Source organism: Canis lupus, chromosome 31, assembly GCF_048164855.1.
Source record: "Canis lupus baileyi chromosome 31, mCanLup2.hap1, whole genome shotgun sequence".
Lineage (NCBI taxonomy): Eukaryota > Metazoa > Chordata > Mammalia > Carnivora > Canidae > Canis > Canis lupus.
The window spans coordinates 9,802,228-9,822,843 of record NC_132868.1 but is presented as its reverse complement, the minus strand read 5'-3'; the positions used below and the strand labels follow the sequence as shown (position 1 = coordinate 9,822,843).

The window sequence follows — 20,616 nt, the reverse complement described above, 5'->3', positions numbered from 1 at the left end:
CTTACACACAAATGCACTCACACACAGTGAGCCTCGTTTGCTTAGGGCACAGCTGGGAGCAGTGGCTGTGAGATCTGACATACGGAGTTGCAAAGGATGCGACTGCACCCTCAGGAGCCTGGCTGCCTCTCAGCGGGAGCTCACTGTATGGGACATCTTCTGGAAGGGTAACTGAGACCCGAGGGGATTGGGAATGGTGCCTGCCGGCAGCGTCCACACCACGTGGGAACTTGTGAGGAATGCAGATTCCTGAGCCCACTCTGCACCTGTAGGACCCGAAGCCCCTAGATCCAGCTTGAGAGCCCATCTGGGGAGTGACTTGGATTGCCTTCCAGCGAGGGGGCTTCTCTCCTAACCCTGGGTGGACAGCCCCCCTGGCACGTGCCTGCCGGGAGCCCTCGCAGGCGCCTCTGGAGTCCCCGGGATTCAGAATTCACAGGGAACCCCGCTTCCTGGGAAGGGCTGCCCGGAAAACAGCAGCAGCTTCCGTGAGCGCTGCCACTGGCGCGTGGGTGGCAGCCAGGAGCTTGCCCGCAGCGATCGGGATCGTGGTGGTTGAGGGAAAGCTTGATGCTCTGGAGGGGAGTGAGGGCGGGGTAGGCGGATGGCGGGAGGAGAATCACACACGAGAACTTTCCTGGAAAGCACCCGGGGCCCGAGTCCAGCTGGTAGCATCTCCCCACATGATTTTAGTCGCACTTTGTGACAGGAGGACAGCAACGCCTTCCAGCAGGGTCCCAGGCCTGCTCGCTGGTCTTTGTGGGGGTCGAGCACCCTCACTGCCCTGGGAAGACCCAGGCCCAGGGTGGGGGACCATAGGACGGATGGGGTTATGGGCTGCGCCCCGTCGGCAGCTCCGCTCCCCTCCGCGGGAGACACCTGCCCAGTGTCCACCCCACTTGCTCCCCTCAAGCCAGAGCTCCCGCTACCCACTCCTGACTCTGCTGCAGAGGAGCTGCCCCTCCTTCCCCCAGCGGACACTCCCCAGATCTCACGTTCCCTTCCTCTCCTGTTCCCGAAAGTGCTCGTCCTCCTGAGCCCAGGATGAACAGCTCCTTCTGTCCCCCGCCCCGCCCTCCCTCCGGCTGCCTGTGGCCTTCACTGCACGCAGGGGCACGAGGAGGACCTTCCCTTCCTGCCGTGGGCCGCCTGCCCTCCCGGCCTCGCTCTCACTCCTGCAGCCTCACCTGGAGACGGTGTGCAGTCCCGGGGGCACCTGCAGCCTGCAGCCCTTCCCCCCCAGCCCCCGCTTCTCTGTCCTGCATCCTGCAGTCAGGAGACCTCGCCCTCCCCTGGCGCCTCCCGCCTCTACAGCACCCCCTAGACCCTGGGTCTGCCCTCCTGTCCTTCAGTGGGCATCTCGTATTCCCCCCAGAGTGCTGCTTCCCGCACGTCTTCCACCACCCGGGTCTTGCGTCTTCTGCTGCACAACTTTGCACTCTTGTCAGTGTCGTGCTGGGAACAACATGCTGGACCCTTCCCTGGGATGGACCCGCCCCCCAGAGCAGGTGCATGTGCCTTCCCGGCTCGGCTCAGCCTGGGTCCCCTGCTGTATTTACTCTGGTCCCTCCCTGACCCCAGCAGCTCCACCGAGTGACCTTCGTGTCTGTTTTCTCGAGTTTTCTAAATACATAATCATACCTCCCAAGGTCATTTCCCTGCTATAATGTTCATATTCCCTCTTCTCATCTTGTCCAATTTACCAGGCAATGTCTCCAAAATCGCCTGAATTCAACTGCTAATAATTAAAAGTTCTTTCCTTATTCCGTCTCATAAGGGGAATGTTTGCATTGTTTCCCATGATGTTGGCTTCTCTTTTTAAATAAACACGCAAATATCTATATTTGCTTCTATCTAGAAATATATACACATATACACATAAACTCATGCAAATATACAAAATTTGATGAGTAAATATTTACCCGCTGCCTATTTTATTAACGTTTTTGTCAAAATGGAGATTAAATTTATCACATGCTAAACATTATTACATACAGGGTGAAATGTATGTTTCTTCCTAATCTGTTAATACGGTGAAATATATTAACTGACTTTCCAATTATTGAACCATCCTGCCATTCCTACCATGAGTCAACATCTAGAGTTGTAGGTTTTTTCTCTGTGTTATTTGATTCTGTCCTATTTCTTTTTTCTTTCTTTTCGCATTAATATTATTACTAAGTATTATCGAGTTGTGAGTTTCTTCTGGGTGCTAAAAGGCACTTTTTTAATGTTGGAAAATTATCTTTTATGCTTTGGAATAATTTAACTAGCATTGGCAGTATTTCTTCTTTTATGTGTGGCAGGACCTATTCGCAACATCTGACTCTCTTGCATTTTCAGGAATTAGGTGGTTTTCAATGCAGCTTTGCATTCTGTCTGGTAATTAAACCACATAGATTATTTCTCTCTTTTGGAATTATTTTTGCTAATTCAGAAAACCATATTTTTCTGTAAGATTTTTAAATATTATGCTTATAAATTTGAACAAAGTACCCTCATTAAATCATCTTCATTTCTTTTGTGTAGGATATTCTCTTAATTTCATTTCATATTTTGCATATTTGTGCTTATTCCTTACTCTCTTCGTTAAGTTAGTGTATCAGTGACAGGTTAGCCAGGAAAACAGAAGCCATTCTAGGTATGTCACACTAGAAGATATTTAATATAAAGGATCATTTGCTTACAAAATACTTGCAGGGTAGAGGAGTAAAGGTCAGAGAGAGACACCATTAGCTCTCAGAGTCGATCTGGCTATTTAAGAACCAGGAAGTTGTAGAACATTACAGAAATCACTTTGTTAGGATTAGAGCCAAGCCACCACTGGCGCACATGATTCCCAGGAAAATGCCTGCATTTCTGCAAACCTCATGCCTGCCAAGCACATGCTCATGCCCGCTGCTGCCAGGGAGGTGGTGGTGGGGCTCTGACACTCTTCTGCTCCCCGCATCCTATGCTCATGCCTCTCTTTTGTGGGATCTAACCTAAAGTCTCACGGGCCGGAGGTGACAACCCTGTCCCCCAGATCAGCTCTTGGATTTTCCACTTTGTAACATAGTTGCTTCTTCAAGTTTTTGTCTGTAATCAAATACACTGGAATCTCTCCATTTTCTAATACACTGATTTCTGTTTCAAGCTACATCAATTGTTTCTACTTCCTTGAGCTATGCTCTTCTCATTTCTTTGTTCCATATTACATCATTGATTTCCATTCTTATTTATGGGTGTAAGTATTTCAGACCATGAATGGTCCTCTGAGTATTACTTTTAGCCGCATTCCACAAATTCTGTTTTATACCATGTTCACCATTGTTACTTTCTTAGATGAATTCTTTCAGACCTACTAACAACCCTTCTGTTTTGTCCTATTTCTATTAATTGCTAAATATCTCAAGGCAATGCTTCATATTCACCCTTTATTTTCCTAGCCCTAAGTGGTCTTCCTTATCTGCTGATGTCCGAAGTGTGTGTTCCCCATGTGTGCAGGCATTTTAGTTGCCTTGATGACTGGGGGTGAGTGCTCCTGGCATTCAGTGGGTGGGATCCAAGGACCCTGTAGGAAGTCTTGCAATCTGTGGGGCTGTGCTTCACAACAAACAATGTGGTTGCTCCACAAGCCCGTGGTGCCACACCAAGGAAGAGGAACAGTCTCCAAAGTCACCACAGAGTCAGAACCTGCACATGTGTCAGACAAATTCCCATGTTCCTTTGGGTGATATATATATATATCGTTTAATACATCGTTCCTAAAGAGTGACTAGCTTCAGATTTCCCTCCTACCCAGTTAACAGGTAAAAGCCTGGCACTTGGCTGACACTGAGGCACTCAGGAGAGAAGCCAGACAAATAAAAAAGAAAAAACAACCACATTAATAAAGTAAACTTCTTTTGCTATTTAAAGCAAAACGAAATTTCGTATTTACTTCATCAAGAGCCTGTGACTTGCTCAGAACCCCCAGCGAACGATAAGGCCGGATTGTTTGTTGGGGCCTGAGCAGAAGGGGTGGATTTCACACGTCCTTAATTTCAAAACAGGAAACCAAACAGAAGCCATTATTTATAGAATCACACCTCCTAAAAAGTCATATGAATTTGGTTAAAGAATTTTTTAAAATGGACTTTTAAATTCTCTTCACATAAGTGAAGAGAAAAGATTAGTTTTCCTTTTCTTTTCATTAGGGTGAACAAACTTAGCAATTTTAGGACATTGTACTGTTGCTCAATAGGATGCCATATAAATTGGATCATTGTGATAAACTGGCTTAATTTAGGGAATCCCCAAGTTTCTTTGCAGAACATCTTAAACAGACATCTGTTTCTTTTTTCTAATCTTATAGTCTCTTATTCCTTGTTAGCAGGTGGAAAAGCAGGTTCATAAAACATGGATTCAGATTTCAGGTCTGTATTGGTACATTGATGAGTCACCAAAACCGTGCCCAGCTCATGTGTTGCCTAAGTAATGTAAAGAGAAAGGACTATACTCTTACAACTTTGATGACTTTTTGGCTAGCAGTTAGTTGCCCCACTATTAACTTGTCTGAGCTTAGAAGTTCCTGAATGTAATGAAATTAGCCAGTGGCTTAAAAATTCTTTGGTAAGTGAGAGGACAAACTGACCCACGCATGCTACAGGGATTAGGGAGATCACAGGGATTACGGGGATTATGCAGACAGGCAGCATAATGTTCTCTGCCCTCCAGAAATATGCTCCAAGGGATGACACATATGTCTTCAGGAACCCTGTCCGCAGACTCACCACATGTGGTGCCCACACCTACAGACTTTGAGAGGGAAAGGGGTGTCCCTATTAAGGTTTGCCAGGACAGATGAGCACCAACCACTGCTAGCCTCATCTGAACTCTATTCACAACACTTCTGACACCGAGTGTGTGGCCTTTGTAGCGCCAACAGACACCGATTACCCAGTGGCCAAGGGGATGTCTACAGTTCAATTCTGATACAAACTACCTGGAGTTACTCAGATTTTACAGGTTTAAGGGCTCCGTCGCAGAAGACTGTTATCAATTAAAACACCAGTCACAAGGACTGGGTGCCCAATGTACCCACATTTCTTTCTTTCTTTCTTTCTTTCTTTCTTTCTTTCTTTCTTTCTTTCTTTCTTTCTATCTATCTATCTATGACACAGAGAGAGAGGTGGAGACCCAGGCAGAGGGAGAAGCAGGCTCCCTGAGAGGAGCCTGATGCAGGACTCAATCCCAGGACCCCGGGATCATGACCTGAGCCGAAGGCAGACCCTCAACCACTGAGCCACCCAGGCATCCCCGTACCCACATTTCTGTCTGACATGACTATAAATTAGGGGTTCTTGCAATCCCTCCCTTTCAGGTTTGATAATCTGTTAGAGCAGCTCACAGAACCTAGGAAGGCACAGGACTTGTGGGTGCCAAGGGAAAGGAATGAAGAGCCAGAAGAAGAGGAGGTACATGGTGAGACTGCCCAAAGGGCCCTTGGCATGGAATCTTCTGTCCCTGTGGAGCTGGGGTTTCCCACCCTCTCAGCACAGAGATCTCACTAACCCAGAAGCTCTCCGGATGGTTTAGGGTTCCTACAGAGATTTGTAACCTAGTCCTGATCGATGAAATCATTGCCTTTTGGTGATGAACTGAATCTCCCCGCTTTTCCATCCCTGGAGGGCAGGGATGGGGCTGAAAAATCCTAATCCTTTATTCTTCTCTGGATCTTTCTGGAGTCCAGCCCCATCCTGAGCTCCCCAGGGCCCCAGCCTCCAGCCACCTCTTAGCCTACTAAAGACACTCTGACAGCTCCTGTGATTTCCAGAGTTTTAGGAGCTGTTAGTCAGAAACTTGGGACAAAGACCAAACACTGACATTTTGCTCTGTCACATGGGTGTAGCCCGAGACCTGAAAGTCCTGGCCACAGATTTTGCCCAGAGCAGGGGTTCTCAGTGTGTGGTCCTTGTGCCTGCAGCCCCAGCAGCCCCTGGACATTGGACAGAAATGTAATCCTCAGGCCCTACCCCAGACCTGCTGAATCCGAGACTCTGCAGGTAGGCACGGCATTCTGCATGTTAACCAACAGGACAGCTCTGAAGCCCGCTCCAGACCAAGAGCCATTGACCAGAGGGGATTCAGATGGGTTTTTGGGCTTCATTTAAAGGGATGAGAAGGAATCTGCTAGGTATGCAGAGGTGAAGGCAGGGAGGACAAGACAGCCTGTGGACCAGCTGCGGAATCAGAGGAGCAGGGAGGTCAGCACAGAGGGACACAGCGGGGCTAGAAGGGCAGGGCTGGGAAGACTCAAGTTTAAAGCAAAATGGGACACTTGGGCAGCTCAGCGGTTGAGCATCTGTCATCGGCTCAGGTCGTGATCCAGGAGACCTGTGATCAAGTCCCAAATTGGGAGTCCCACATCAGGCTCCCCACAGGGAGTCTGCTTCTCCCTCTGCCTGTGTCTCTGCCTCTCTCTCTGTGCCTCTCGTGGATAAATAAATAAAATCTTAAAAAAAAAAAAAAAAAAAGAAAAGTAAAAGTCAACTCCCTAGAGAATGTAGCTTTCCTCATTTAAGGCATTGACTTGTCTTATTCCTTCTGACCAAGCTTACCCAAACTGTCAAATGTATGTTTTAGAGACTTTTAGTTTTCCTTGAGTAAAGAGGGATGTCGTCACATGGACGCTCATGTTAGAGATGGTTATGCCGGCATCTACAACCTGCTGCTTTCTCCTCTGAAAATGTGTCTTTCGTCTGTTCCTGGCTCTGAATACCTGCCTGGCGGGGAAATCCAGACGTGTACAGGAGGGGCTGCTGAGTTGTGCCAGGGCTTTGGCTACACACCACGGGGACAGAGGGGCCACATGAGCAGCACATCTCTGCTCCTTTCAACAATGAAATCATTTTTCGATCTTAGTATATTTTAATTATCTTCATTTTAAAACAATGCCAGTTGGGTTCTTTCTTTAGTCTTCTCTACACTGGATGAACTCTTTAACATCATCCTTCAGAATGTGTATCTAGTCAAAGTCCCTTTTGTATTGTGGTAAAATATACATGATAGAACGTTTGCCATGTAACCATCTTTGAGTGTACAGTTCAGGGCACTTTCAGTCTGTGCACACTGTTGTACAAACATCCCCACTGTCCATCTCCAGATCTTGTTCATCTTCCCAGACGGGAATCCTGTGCCATGGAACAGTGACTCCCCACCCCCTCCTCCCAGCCTCTGGCAAACCAACATCCAACCTTCTGCCTCTCTGACTTTGACTGTTCTAGGAAGAATAGTACCTTTTTTGGGTAAATTTAATGAATTGAAATACTGAACAAATTTGGGCAGAGTTGCGAAGCTGTAAATAACACTGGGGATGTGCATGGGGGCTGAGGATGGATCCAACTTTCATTTCAACCATTTCCACTGACCTCATTCGATAGGACACCTAAGTCATTATTGTGAAATGCCTCCAGTCAGGTTACAACCGTGGCAAAATTTGCCTCTGAATTCTCTGGTGACAAACTGCTTTATGTATTTTTGTTTGTATTTGTTTCTGACTTATTATCAATTATTGTGACTTCTCATGCGGAAACACAAATCTGGTGTATTGTGTTTCTTTTGAGAAATGCGCAGTGCTCCCAACTCCAGAAACAATAGGAAAGAACTGTGTCATCAAACATACACTGGCACCACTTATAAGACACATGTTGACTTTAAAGATGCGAAGATAGAGGAGAGAAGTACGCACATCCTAGAATTGATGAAATTCCCTGATAAAAGACATGAAGACAGGTCAGAAAAGGACTAGTATGTTAGTAGTTGGCCAATGAGTCATTAGCATAAAGACGTGCCAATATGGTAAATGTTTTTTATTTTTTTTTTATTTTTTACCCTCAAATGTTTTCTTTTTTTTTTTGTGCATAACACATTTAAAATTTTTATTTAAATTCAATTAATTAACATATAATGTATTATTGGTTACAGAGGTAGAGTTTAGTGATTCATCAGTCTTTTTTTATGTATTAAGTCTCTATTTGAATTTATTTTATTTTTTTATTGGAGTTCAATTTGCCAACATATAGCATAACACCCAGTGCTTATCCCCTCAAGTGCCCCCCTCCATGCCCATCACCCAGTCACCCCATCCCCCTGCCCACCTCCCTTTCCACTACTTGTTCATTTCCCAGAGTTAGGGGTCTCTCATGTTTTGTCTCCCTCACTGATATTTACACTCATTTTCTCTCCTTTCCCCTTTAATCCCTTTCACTATTTTTTATATTCCCCAAATGAATGAGACCATATAATGTTTTTTAAAAAGAGATTTCATTTGTTCTTTACCTGCCTCCCCCCATGGGGTACATTTCTGAGTCTTTATTGTACGTTGCACCCTTCCCTGCAGGGCAGATGACCACGAGGGCTGGCTGCTTCCGAGACCTGCGGTTTCAGGTCAACACATCATTCTGTAATCCCAGCACCCGACCGGTCCCGGGGGTGGTGTCCTGCAAAGTATCTGCCTGTCCTCCCAGGTAAGAGCTGCCACGTTCAGCCAGACAGGTTCACAGTTGTGCGACTATATACTTAGTGAGTCTTGGGAGCTCCGGAGTGTGGAGGATGGAAGTGCTGATTGTTGTCATGTAATCCGGAACAGGAAGAGGCAAGAGTAACGGAACCTGCTGAACAGGTATGTTTGGGGGAGGTAGTCTGGACTATCTTGTGAATGTAAGTGGAAGCTCTCCTAACGGCATCCTCTTTGCTCAATTTTTCCTTCAATTCCTCCAGGCTGGCAGGAGTGAGAACGTACTGTGCAGACAGTAATGTTTTCTCCCTCAGCCCCCACTTCCTTTCACTCTGGTTTATTTGCCCCCTGAATGAAACGGGTGGGAAGGCTCCATTCACAAGCTGCCTGGTGGGTCAGGGAGCATGGATCGCTGTAGCACATGAATGCACACGCACGCACATCCTTGCTCACTCCTGTGACAACGAGAAAGCCGGGGCTGTGGCATCCTGCTTTGCCCGAGGCACTGCTGCCCCCATAGTTCTCAGGACAGCACAGTGCCCTGAGTCAGTGGGCTGGGCAGGACCCCGAGGAGGTGGCCATGGTCCGGCCCTGCTCCCAGCTGTGACACCCCAGGCATGCCAGTCACCTCTCTGGTGCTGATGGTTTCATCTTCACAACGGACACATCCCAAAAAGACTGTGAAAATCACCTGAGTAACATGCCTATTGAATAAAAATCTAAACTCCAACTAGATGCAATAGACAGGCAGTGCACTGAAAACAGCGCAGGGTAAACTCACACTGCTTGATTTTAAAGATCCACAGTGGCTGCCACACTGATTCCAGGTTTGCTGAAATGTGCCTCAGGGGCATGACGCTTTTCCCAGAGACAATAACACACAGGAGGGAGAGGGGACCCATTGCTCCCTTGGTCTCTGAGCTGTTGGGTCCCTGGTCACTGGCCCAGGATAGAGACAGAGGCTACTTTTCAGCATCTGAGAGGTAGGGACCTTTCCTTCTACCACGATGAGGAGGGTCCTCCCTGGGAACATCCTGTCCTCCTGTCTCCCTGTTCCCTTGGGGGCTGGGGACCCACCACTCCGCAGAGAGCCACCTGCCCAGCCCCAGCCCGAGCTCCTCAGCCACCATGGCCTGCCGTGGAGAGACATGCTACTCAAAACTGACATGAGGACTTTGGTGCTGGAGCCCCATGACCCACCATGTGTCAGGCACCCACCTGGAATCCTCCCTGGGGCTACACAGGTGTTTGGAATGGCCACACGCCTTGGTACCCACTACATAGGCCTCCGTGGTCAATCCGCTGGCTCATGCACCCTGTGGGTGGTACTGAGCTGGACATCGGGCACTCAGGGTACCAAAGGTTTGCTCTGGGTCCAAACAACATGCCAAGTGCACAAAGTCCTGGATAGTTGAGGAAATGAAACCTGTGGTTGGCAGAGGGAGGCTGGTGGCAGTGTGGCACCCCGATCATCCTGTCCAAAGGAAACAGGTGGCCGCGCAGCATGTGCTGAGTTCTTGCAGGGCCCGCCGACCTGGTGCGCCTCAGAACAGCCAGTTAGCTGTGCTGCAGGGAAGCCTCCCTCCCCAAGACTAAGATAAGTGTGTGCATGTCCCGTGTGGGTGCAGAGGACCCAGCCTTAGTGAAGGTGGATCCATTCAAGCTCCAGATAATTGGGAACGTTTAGTGTTTGCATGGCATCACCCCGGATGTCCTGTGAGTGGCTCACCCCGCTGCAGGCCAGCCTGACCAGTGAGGCTCCTCTGGAGGGGATGCAGAGAACACACCCTGCCCAAAACTAAGTCACCAGCTCCCTGTTGTGACTTTAAGCATCACCTAGGTCAGATGTGAGCTGCCGGTGGAGACCCCAGACTAGGCCTCTCTGTGCCTGCAACCCACGCCGGGCTCAGGCCAGGCAGCAGGAAAGGCCAGAACCACAGGCGGGAGCAGGGGGTCCTCTCCCAGAGGGCCACAGCCCCACCCCCCCTTGGGGCTCCCCCACCCCCTCTTCGCTCCCTCCTGGTGGGCTCGCCCAGACTCTATTCTTTTAAGAAACCCTAGGTGGGGTATTCAAGAGGACACCCGGTTGCTGCATGTTCGGGGTCGCACCCGATGGCATGCCACGTCTCTGTTGTCTCATCCTGTCCTACCTGTGTCAACACGTCATCACTTTCCAGGAGGTGCCCCCTCCACGTCTGTTTTCTCCTTGTCTTTGTTAGCAGAACCCCAACAGGTACATGCACTCACACGTGCACACTCCCATGCACTCACATGCACATATGTGTGTGCACATACACACAGACGCTCTTCCACTCTCACGTGGAAGCCCAGCTAGATGATCGCCATCCCCTCCCCGCTCACCCCCTGGGCTGCGGGAAGCGAGCGGCAGTGAGGCAGGTGCCTTCTGTGGGCGCCCCGCAAAGGCGCTGCTTCCTCCTCTTCCTCTCACGCTCCGTGGGCTGCAGCAGGGCTGGCCTCACTGCCCCGGCCCCAGCCCTGGGGCAAGGCCACCTCTCAGCCTGTGGCGTTACAGATGGAGGGCGTCAGATTCCCGGTGACCTCCTGAAGCAGAGCTGCCCTCACCTGGCCCCCACCTGCCTACCAGCTCGGGCTTCCAGGAAAGGGCATCTAGTCTCCTGTGTTTGAGCCTTGGCTGCAAGGCCTCTGCCGGTATGTCAAAGCCTCTCGCCTAACTCCGGGGCGCCTCCTGTGCAACCTGGGTCCGAGCCACCCCTTGCGGGCCACCACCACCCCTTGTCATTGCCATTCTCCAGTCCCGGACCTGCACTCCCTTCTGTCTCACCGGGGCGGTTGCCTCTCCCCCCTTCACTGTCCAGGATGCCCTGGCCTGTCCCTAGCCCAGAGTCCAGGGATGGCGCTGTAACCCTCATCCCGCCGGCCCGCCCAGCTATCTTGCCCAGCTCTTCCTCCATTATCCTACCCTAAGACCACCCTGGCGACACCCACGCTTGTCTGTGGGGCTCAGGAGCGATACGTCCTGCCAAGGAAATGAAAGCCCACGTTCTCAGTTGAAAAGTATGGCCACTCTCTGATGTGGCCACCTACCCAGGCTGGCAGGCTATCCCACCACCCCGTCCTGCTCGCCTGCTCCCTCCCGGGGTTCCGTGTCACCTCCAGTGTCCTCCAGAATTCCTCCTCCTCCCCATCCACTCTCTCAACCCACAACTTCAGACCTCAGAGACAAGAACCAGCCAGGTAAGGACCACCTCTGCTTCTGCTACAGCCCACCTGTGAATCCCCCACTCACTCCGGCCTCCTTCATGGTGAGCCAACAGTCTCATTTCTTCCCGAAAAGTCCTCATAGGTTATGTCTCTGACTCTGCTTTCCCTTCATGCTTATTGATTCCTTCCAAGAAAGATTTTTAAATGGATGTTGTTGGATTTTCCTTATTCACTCTTGTAAACACACACCTATTTGAAAGTCACTCATTTTCCCTGCGAGTCATCTTTGGGGACCCTTACTTTTCTCACCGGGCCTCCTTTGCGTCCCTATGGTTTGTGTTTCTGGTGTTGAGGGATCTATGGCTAAAACATCTCTACGTTCTTTGATGTGTTCTAAACTTACTCAGGTAAAATTGTATAAGTAAATTCCATTGGGAGCTTTGTGTGCTGAAAAAAAAGGCACAGTTGAGAGTGAAAGGGACTAGTCTGGGAGAGGTTGGCTCTGATGTGGGAACAGCATTGTAGAGAAATAGTGAGGACACCCCCCCAAGTTCCTCCAAGAAGCATCCAGAGACCCCCATCCATCTGGCTGTCTGATTTATGTCTAATGTCTTGGAGTACTTGTATTCTTCTCGGAAGGAGAAAGCTTTTGGAGACAGTCCTGAGTTTGCTGCAAACCTAAGGCCGTGCTTTCCTGCTGGGAGATCCCTAACGAGATTCTCGATACCTCCCCAAAAGAGAGCAGAGGCCTGATGACGCGTGAGACTCTGCGGGTCTGTACTGAACAGGTGGCCCCAGCCTCTGGCCCCAACTCTGTGCATCAGAGTCCTTTAGATGGAGTGGCCTGGGTTGGCCAGGATTACGAGAATGATTGAGAGCAAGGGTGGTGTGAGCTTGGCAACTTGTTTAAAGGTGTGGACTGTGCAGCCAGTGACCTGGTTCAGATCGCCTTGTGTGTCCAACTTGTGTGTAATTGGGGTGAGAGAGAACAAGGCTTTGTTGAGGGAATCCACATAAAATGCAGGTACTCTGGGCACAGCACATGTGCTAAGCACTCGACAACTCTTGGCTGTTTTTATTTGTGGTGTAAAAGGAGAAACAAATTCACATCCGTTATTTATTTAGTCTGCAAAGCAAGACTATGACAAAATGCAGAAGAATGAGCTTATATTACATATATTAATCCTTATGGATTATTTTAGTTGAACAATTGAGCTGGGAAAATCGATCTTAATTCAAAAAGTTGTTTTATTTTCCTCTGTGATGTAAGTAAGATGCATTTCTCTCTTGCCCAGAATGCTGGCAGTTTTTTGTTTCTGACCAAATGGGCTGAAAAGACAAGTTTCATTTTTCTGATCAGGAAGGTGTGTGTGCACCTTTCTTATTTAGACTCTGTCTGCTGTGAGGGTCAGGAGCCATGTCCCAGCTGCGGGCGGTCTGTCCTGGTGTCCCAGTGGCGGTGTGAAGCTGCAGCAGATGCTCAGAGGGACCCAAGCGCTGAGCCACCAGGCTGGCTCCGGGGACTGAATGCCAGATGCAGTCGGTGTGATTTGGTGTTTTGGTTCCCCTTCAGGGAGGGTCCCAGAAGGATCCGGGAGTGCAGTCTTTAAAACAGTCTTTAAAACATCTGAATCCACAGCATTCTCATCTTTTTTTTTTTTTTTAAGATTTTATTTATTTATTTATTTATTTATTTATTTATTTATTTATTTATGAGAGGCACAGAGAGAGAGAGAGGCAGAGACACAGGCAGAGGGAGAAGCAGGCTCCATGCAGGGAGCCCGATGTGGGATTCGATCCTGGGTCTCCAGGATCACTGGGCCGAAGGTGGCGCTAAACCGCTGAGCCACCCAGGTGCCCCCAGCCTTCTCCTCTTTAACTGAAATGAAAATGAAACCCTGCCGCACCGACTGCAATGCTAAGCTCCCTGCGAGCATCCGGACCTTGGCCGCCTGGTTCCCCCAGCTTGTCCCTCTCTCCCGGGGGCGATGCGGTGGGGGTCCGGGGGTGAAGAACCTCAGGAGGAAGATGATCTTAAAATGTCGGGGAGGCTCTGGCTATAGAAGCAGTTCCCAGCTGCTCCTCCAGGCTTCTCCTCGGCCCGGAACACACGGCCCGGGTGCGCCCAGGGCCCCGCCACCTCTGTCTTCATCTGAGAGTCAGTCAGGCTCTCCTATCACCTGCCTTTGAAACACGAACCATGAATCACACAGATACTTCTTTCCCTTATATTTCTCAGTTTATCTAAACAGAGTGGCTCCTCGTGTCCTTTATCTAAACTACTGTCTGGGTTTGGATGCGTGAACACCTAAGAGCGTGACTTCCTGGACGATGGAGGGATGGTGCAAGAGGAAATGCTTTCCAGATGGGAAACAGGTCCTTTCTTCCCTCTGCCCTGTTGTCCTGCGAATGCAGAGTAAGTGTTCAGGTCAAATAGATGGTGGTCAAATATACTTTGTTTTCTTGTTTTAGAAAGTCACACGAAGGCAGCCCGGCCCTGTAATCCTCTCCACCAGGCGCAGGGTATTTCTGCCCACACTCTGGTGACAAACCCATTAGCAGAATCTTTTGCTTTCACCCCAAGTGCCCGAGTCAGTGACTGGGTGCATTTGGTTGCACACTGTGGAAATGCAAGATAACGTTGAGCAGGATAACTTCATTACTGATATTCTCCTGAAGCAACATTTTCAGTGACAGGAGAGGGGCAGTGATGTTGTCTCGTAGCTCCTTTAGATACAAGCCATAGAGACGTTAACTGCCGGCCAGCCAGTCGGTGTGCATGGGTTGCCAGGGAATGAAAAGAGCCCTCGTCCCTGAGGTGATTCCCACATACGAAAGGGGTTAACGCCTGGGAATGCCAAAGAAGTGAGCATTTTAGTTCATCTGATTATCTGAGTGTCTGAGAATAAACGAGCAGCAGAATGGGCATATGACCTGCAGTAGGGGGTCCCCACGCGCTTTCATTCTCTGCCCTTCCAACTTGAAATTCCTAACAGCCTTTCATCCTGCACTGGTTTCCACAAATTATGCAGCCGGCCCTGCCCAGCAGCCAGCCCCGCTTCTGCTTCAACAGTGACATCTAGAATAGGGCTGAGAAGGTGAATCCAAGGTGACTTCAAATCACAGATGTCTCCTGTGACACAATGGGACATGTAGGGGATGGAGGCGACTCGGTGCCGATCTCTTCTGGACTTTCCCCTTCACTGATGGGATGCACGCCAATAAGGCTGAACAGAAGGACCATCACTGGTCCACAGTCTGTTGAGATGCGTCCCAAGTCCTCATCATCTGGCCGTGGCGCAGCTCCATCGGGGAGCCTGATGCTGTGGCTCACGCCCCTACATGGAGGACCCGGCTCTTATCCCTGTGTCTTGTCCTGCTCCCAGCACCCTCAGGGAGAAGGCATCCAACCTGCTCCATTTGATCAGGGAAACCAAAAATGTCCGGAATTGGCACTGTTCTTAGAGGGATGTTTTGCTAAAGCATGAGGTCACCAGTGAGCATCACGATCACATCATCTTCATGTGATGGAATCTTAGTATAGAAGATGATGTCTTGGGACACCTGGGTGGCTCAGCAGTTGAGCATCTGCCTTCGGCTCAGGTCGTGATCCTGGGGTCCTGGGATCGAGTCACGCATCGGCTTCCCCGCAGGGAGCCTGCTTCTCCCTCTGCCTGTGTCTCTGCCTCTCGCTCTGTGTCTCTCATGAATAAATACATAAAATCTTCAAAAAAAAAAAAAGAGATGGTAATGTCTTATAGCATCCCCTGGGGAAAGATGTCACTTGACACCAAAACAATGAATTTCAAATGCATTCAAGGGGCGCCTGGCTGGCTCAGTGGGCAGAGCGTGTGGGTCTTGATCTCAAGGTTGTGGGCTCAAGGACTAGGTTGGGTGTAGACATTACTTAAAACTAAAATCTTTAAAATGCATTCAAGCTGGTACGATATTTGTTAGAATGCATCCCCAAGGAAAGTCAGGTTATAAATATGGACAAATGGAATTTGTCATAGGCAAGGCTGATTTACTTTACTTCCTCAGTCACTTAAATATTAATGTAGAAATCATGGCAGTAGGAATATAAAAATAACCAGCTTTCTAGATTTGAATTTGTCATTTGACACCTAAGAATCTGCCTTAGGTAGTAGTTCTGTAAAATATTTTGTGTTTTAGGGTTCTTTGCTTGTGTTTGCTTTATTTGTTTTAGTTTGGGGTTTGTGTGTGTGTGTATTGTTGTCGTTGTATATTTCTGTACATATCTACTTATTTATCCATATGAAAAAAGACAGAAAGTCACCTTGGGAATACTTTATTTTTTCAGGGAACTTAACTGGTTTTATACATTAAATAATATAAAATAAATAATTTTTCATAATATTTTTATTATTTTGGTTTCCAGGCCTTAGTATGATTGACTCTAGAATTCACCAAATCCCCCCATCAGGTTCAACATCATTGTCCCCTAAATAACATACACTATGATATATGCTCCAAATATTTTGGAATAAAAATTTAAAAATAACTTCTAGACCAGTGGTAGATAGATATAGATGATTGTTGGATGGATGAAGATACATGACAGGTAGAAAGAATAGATCTTACTACAAATCTTTACCTACAGCTATATATTCACTTTACATATGCTAATCAGTGCTTCTGAAAATATTTGAAAACTGGAAGCTTCACTCAGAATCACATTTTGTGGGGGAAGAACTATAGGATACTGATTTTAGGTATGATTAGGTACCACTGCTTTACTCTCAAACCTGTGAATTATTTAGAATTATTGTAGTTTAATATTTCCAGATTTATGGAGCTTTGTGGTAATTTTTTTGTTATTTCAGATGTTCTGACATCAAGATCAAAGAAAGAGTTAAAATTATATCACTTTTCGCATTTTCGAGACTTCCTTTATGACTTGAACATGGGAGTGTTTATAACCGTTTCCTGTGGGAACGGAGGAATGTGTGCTCTGTGTTGGAGCAGGGTTATTTATATGGCAATTAGATCACTATCCTTATTTATCTATTCAAATATATTCTGACTTTTTGTCTGTCTCGTATATCTGTTTCTGAGAGAAATATTTTAAAATCTCACTTTATAGTTGCTTATTTTTCAATTTCTCCTGCTACTTTTATTTCATCATTAACATTAAATTTCTACATTGTGTTGGTAGCATTACAGCTTCCACATGAATTGTTCTCTGTTGCTAAATGAAGACCATCTTCACCCCTAATATTGTTTTCCAACTTAAGCTGTTTGTTTCTGAAAGCTCACAGTGTGACCCTTGCTTCCATGCCCTTAGTTCTGGTGTGCCTGACATTTCTTTATTCTCTGTGTTTTTAAATGTCAGCATTATTAGGCTTCTCTGCATCTTGACTGAATCATCGTTTCTCGTGGATTTGATTTTTATCAAATCAATAATATATTTCTCGGGGCGCCTGGGTGGCTCAGTCCGTTAAGCATCTGCTTTTGGCTCAAGTCATGATCTCAGGGTCCTGGGATCGAGTCCCATGTCAGGGTCCCTGCTCAGTGGGCAGCCTGCTTCTCCCTCTGCCCTCCCCCTGGTTATGTGTATCTTCACACATGTGAACACATTCTCTCCCTCAAAGAAATAGATAAAATTGTTAAAAAAGAATATAAGTTCTCACACACACATAACCTGCTTTTATGAGCTGTGACTCTACTGATTGCTTATGAATTTGTAGGATTGTGTTTATTCCCTTTTATTTCCACTATTTGCAGAAGCTCTGTATTCTCCTTTTCTTCACACCGTGGTCTTCTGATAAAAATAAATAAAATAGACCACTAGTGGTCACTCACATGTGATTATCATAAAGCCCTTAGAAATATGGAAAAAGCTAAGTGAACAGTGGCAGAGCTTAAAGTGAGTACATCTTCTCACAGATGGATGGTGTAGTATTTTAGAGTGCTCTGATATGTCTTTGGAGAGTGTTAGGAATCTCTGGGTTTGGAGACAGACTGAAAGGACACACCCCCAGTGTGGGGTCTCAAGAAGCAAGGCTCAAGGCTTCCCTGACAGCAGCACCGCAGGCCATTTGCACCAGAGTGAAGTCAGCTGGCAGGGGGGAGCCTCAGAGACATGACCAGCACCACTGGCCCTAGAAAGGCAACACTTCCCCTCCCCAGAAAGGCCTCTAGCCTAAGTTTGTTTTTTCTTGCCAGAAAACAAAACACAATAAACAATAATTAAAAAAAAAAAAAAAAAAACGAAGAAGAAAACTGCTCCTTTAACCCTGTGTTCATTAAGAATAAATGTTTTAATGCCACTTATGTTTTGGAAATACAGAGGTCTCATTTTAAAGAGTGTCGCCCTCTGTGGAGAGAACATTGCCCAAATTTGGGGAACATGTGAATAATGCTTTCATTCTGATACTTTCACATGTGGTGACCTGAAATTATTAAGACGTCACTTATTTAGACTTTGTGACTTTCTAAAGCTAAGTTGGACTGAAATGTACCTTTATACTGTCTCCAAGCATGAGGTTCACTGATGTCATTAAAAAGAACAAGCAGGAGGCCATGGGAGGGCTAGCATCTGCACGCTATCACAGGAAAAAGTCACATCTCTTCACTACACACAGCAGGGCTTAGTTTGAGAGACCATATGTACTGCAACATCTATTCAGTTATCTGCCAGACCTTTGAGTGATGACCTAGTATGTGCCACCATTCTAGATGGTTTGCAACTGGGCCCTGACCCACAGAACTCAGGGGGCCAGCCATCAACAGGCACAGATATGGACCTGTGCATTTGCAGATGTGCATGCTGATCCGGAGAGTGGCAGATCCAGGGGGTGTTTACTTCCGCTAGAGGATTGAAGTAGACTGCTCTGAGCTCTTAGGTTGTGGGAGTGCTCCAGCCAAGACAAGCAGCAAGTGCAAAGGCCCTGAGGCAGAGGGAGACTGGATGTTGGCAGAGAGCTGGGAGGCCTTGGTGGCCTTGGTCAAAGGGAGCCAGAGGCCATGACCAGAGGGGAGTAGCAGGTAGATCCAAGTGTGCACGGCCTTGGAGGCCAGGCTGGGGAGTTTGCATTCCATTCCTTCCTTGAGTGTTGATAAAACTTGGGAAGATTTTGAGCATTGGTACCATACGATCCAGTTCCAGGGGCCCTGGGGACAAAGGTGAGAGAGAAGTGGGGAACAGAGGGACAGATGAGAAAGCAGAGCTCTGGGCCCCGGCACCTCTTTCGAGAAGTCTTGCCGCCGAGAACAGCAGAGAGGCAGGGCTGCAGCAGTAAGTGACCTTGAAGCCCATGGAGGGTTCCCAGCCTTTATTCAAATTTTCATGTCAGAGCTGCCCGTGAGTGCTTGGAGATGATCGGCCAGGAGGATGGAGAGAGCGGACGTGGCGGGTACCTGTAAGAGTCTCTCTGGGCACACAGAGGGACGTGGCTTGAGAGGTGGTGGCCCACGTTCAGGAAGTTCTGTACTCATTGTGTTTGGTTTTGCAGTGAAAGGGACTCAGTCATTGGAGCGTGAGGGGAAGTGCAGGCAGAGAAGGAGAATGCTAGGTGGGGCAGTGACCACACCAGGGACATGCACCTCCGGGCACCCGGCCAAGGGCCCTAAATTGAGCGTAGCACCCTGGTCATGGATGCAGACATGATGGGCAGAGTTGGCTTACCCAGAATACAAGAAAATTAACAAAACAGGTTATCATTCATCTCATTTCAGTGATTCACCAGTAGAAATACATCTCTCCCAGGTGCTGCCCGGCACTTCAGAGGGCCTGTTGTGTGGTTGCATGTGCGCTTGGCATGTACAACTAGCATTTTCAGCTGCCAATTGGTGATCAATGAATGAGGGAGAAAGGCCAGCTCAGTCCTAGAAAGGGGGCCGTCCTGGTCCCTCTGTTCCCCAGCTGACTTTGGTTTTGGTACCATGTGACGGTGCTGTTTTTGTCTAGTGTCTAAAGATGTGCCTTTTTTTCCACCAAACATGAGCACCTAGTGCTTGGCTTGCGGCTCAGTCCCCAAAGCAGGAGTGCCCTGCTTCTGGAGACCACTCACCTGGTGTCCCAGGGGCTTCCAGTATCTAGACACCATGGTGTTTTCTAGAAGCTCCTGGGATCATGTAGCTCCGCCCTGCATGACATCTCTTAGGCCCGCTTCTGTACTGACTAACTTGAAATAAATGCACTCCCAGGACCGTTGGATGAGGGCGTACTTGGTCAGTGTCACAAGCCAAACCATCCTAAGAGCCGGATTTTGAGAGACATAACTTTAAAGGCAACAGAACCAGGGGTTGTTCAGTGCACTGACACTTGAGGGGCCATTTGGCATTTCGGGCTGGGCTTGTTTCCCGTGGTGTGTTTTCCAGAGGAGAACCGCCAAGGGAGGAGCGGTTTCGGTTGAGAGTGGGTCGTTTAAAGCTCTTCTGTAGGCACCACCTTGAGGGAGATGCGGGTTCGCAGACCCATCTCCCGTGCAGCCTCCGCAGAGTCCGTGTCCGCACCCAAAGGGCAGCACAGCTCACGTCGCCCCGTATCCTTTCACAGTAGCCCGTGCCCAAGCCGGCCACAGGGCTCTACACGTCAGTCCTGGCAAAATCACATGTTCACCCAATGATGCAGCTCAAGAAATCGAAACCATGTGACTTAGCAAAAATCGAACAGGAAAGAAAAAGGCCCTTGGCGCCGCTAGCAACCCATCTGCTTGCAATGAATTTCTTCCCAGAAGATGGTTGAATGATGTACGCTCTGAGTTTTGGTGTGTCTGTAAATCATTGCATCCTATTTAACAAGACCCAGTGACCGACCTCATTAGAGGGTGGTGTTTTAAGGCAGTGTTTGGAGCTGACGAGAAAATTTGCAAACGGCGCTGTTGGTGAGTTTGGGGCATTTCATGTGATTACCCTGAAATGATGCTCAGGGATCAGGGCCACTGTTTTCATGTTGAAAGGGGTTGACAAGTGTCCAGCCTGGTTCCTGG

At 48.1% G+C, this 20,616-nt stretch overlaps 1 protein-coding gene across 1 annotated transcript in view; it reads left to right on the top strand.

The window, feature by feature from the left end:
* The window catches only part of ADAMTS16 (ADAM metallopeptidase with thrombospondin type 1 motif 16), a 149,662-nt gene that overhangs the window by 95,472 nt on the left and 33,574 nt on the right, over nucleotides 1-20,616 (top strand). The window contains exon 18 of the mRNA XM_072807448.1: nucleotides 8,363-8,489. Within this exon, the coding sequence (XP_072663549.1) occupies nucleotides 8,363-8,489 (127 nt within the window). The remainder of the gene's footprint in view (nucleotides 1-8,362; nucleotides 8,490-20,616) is intronic.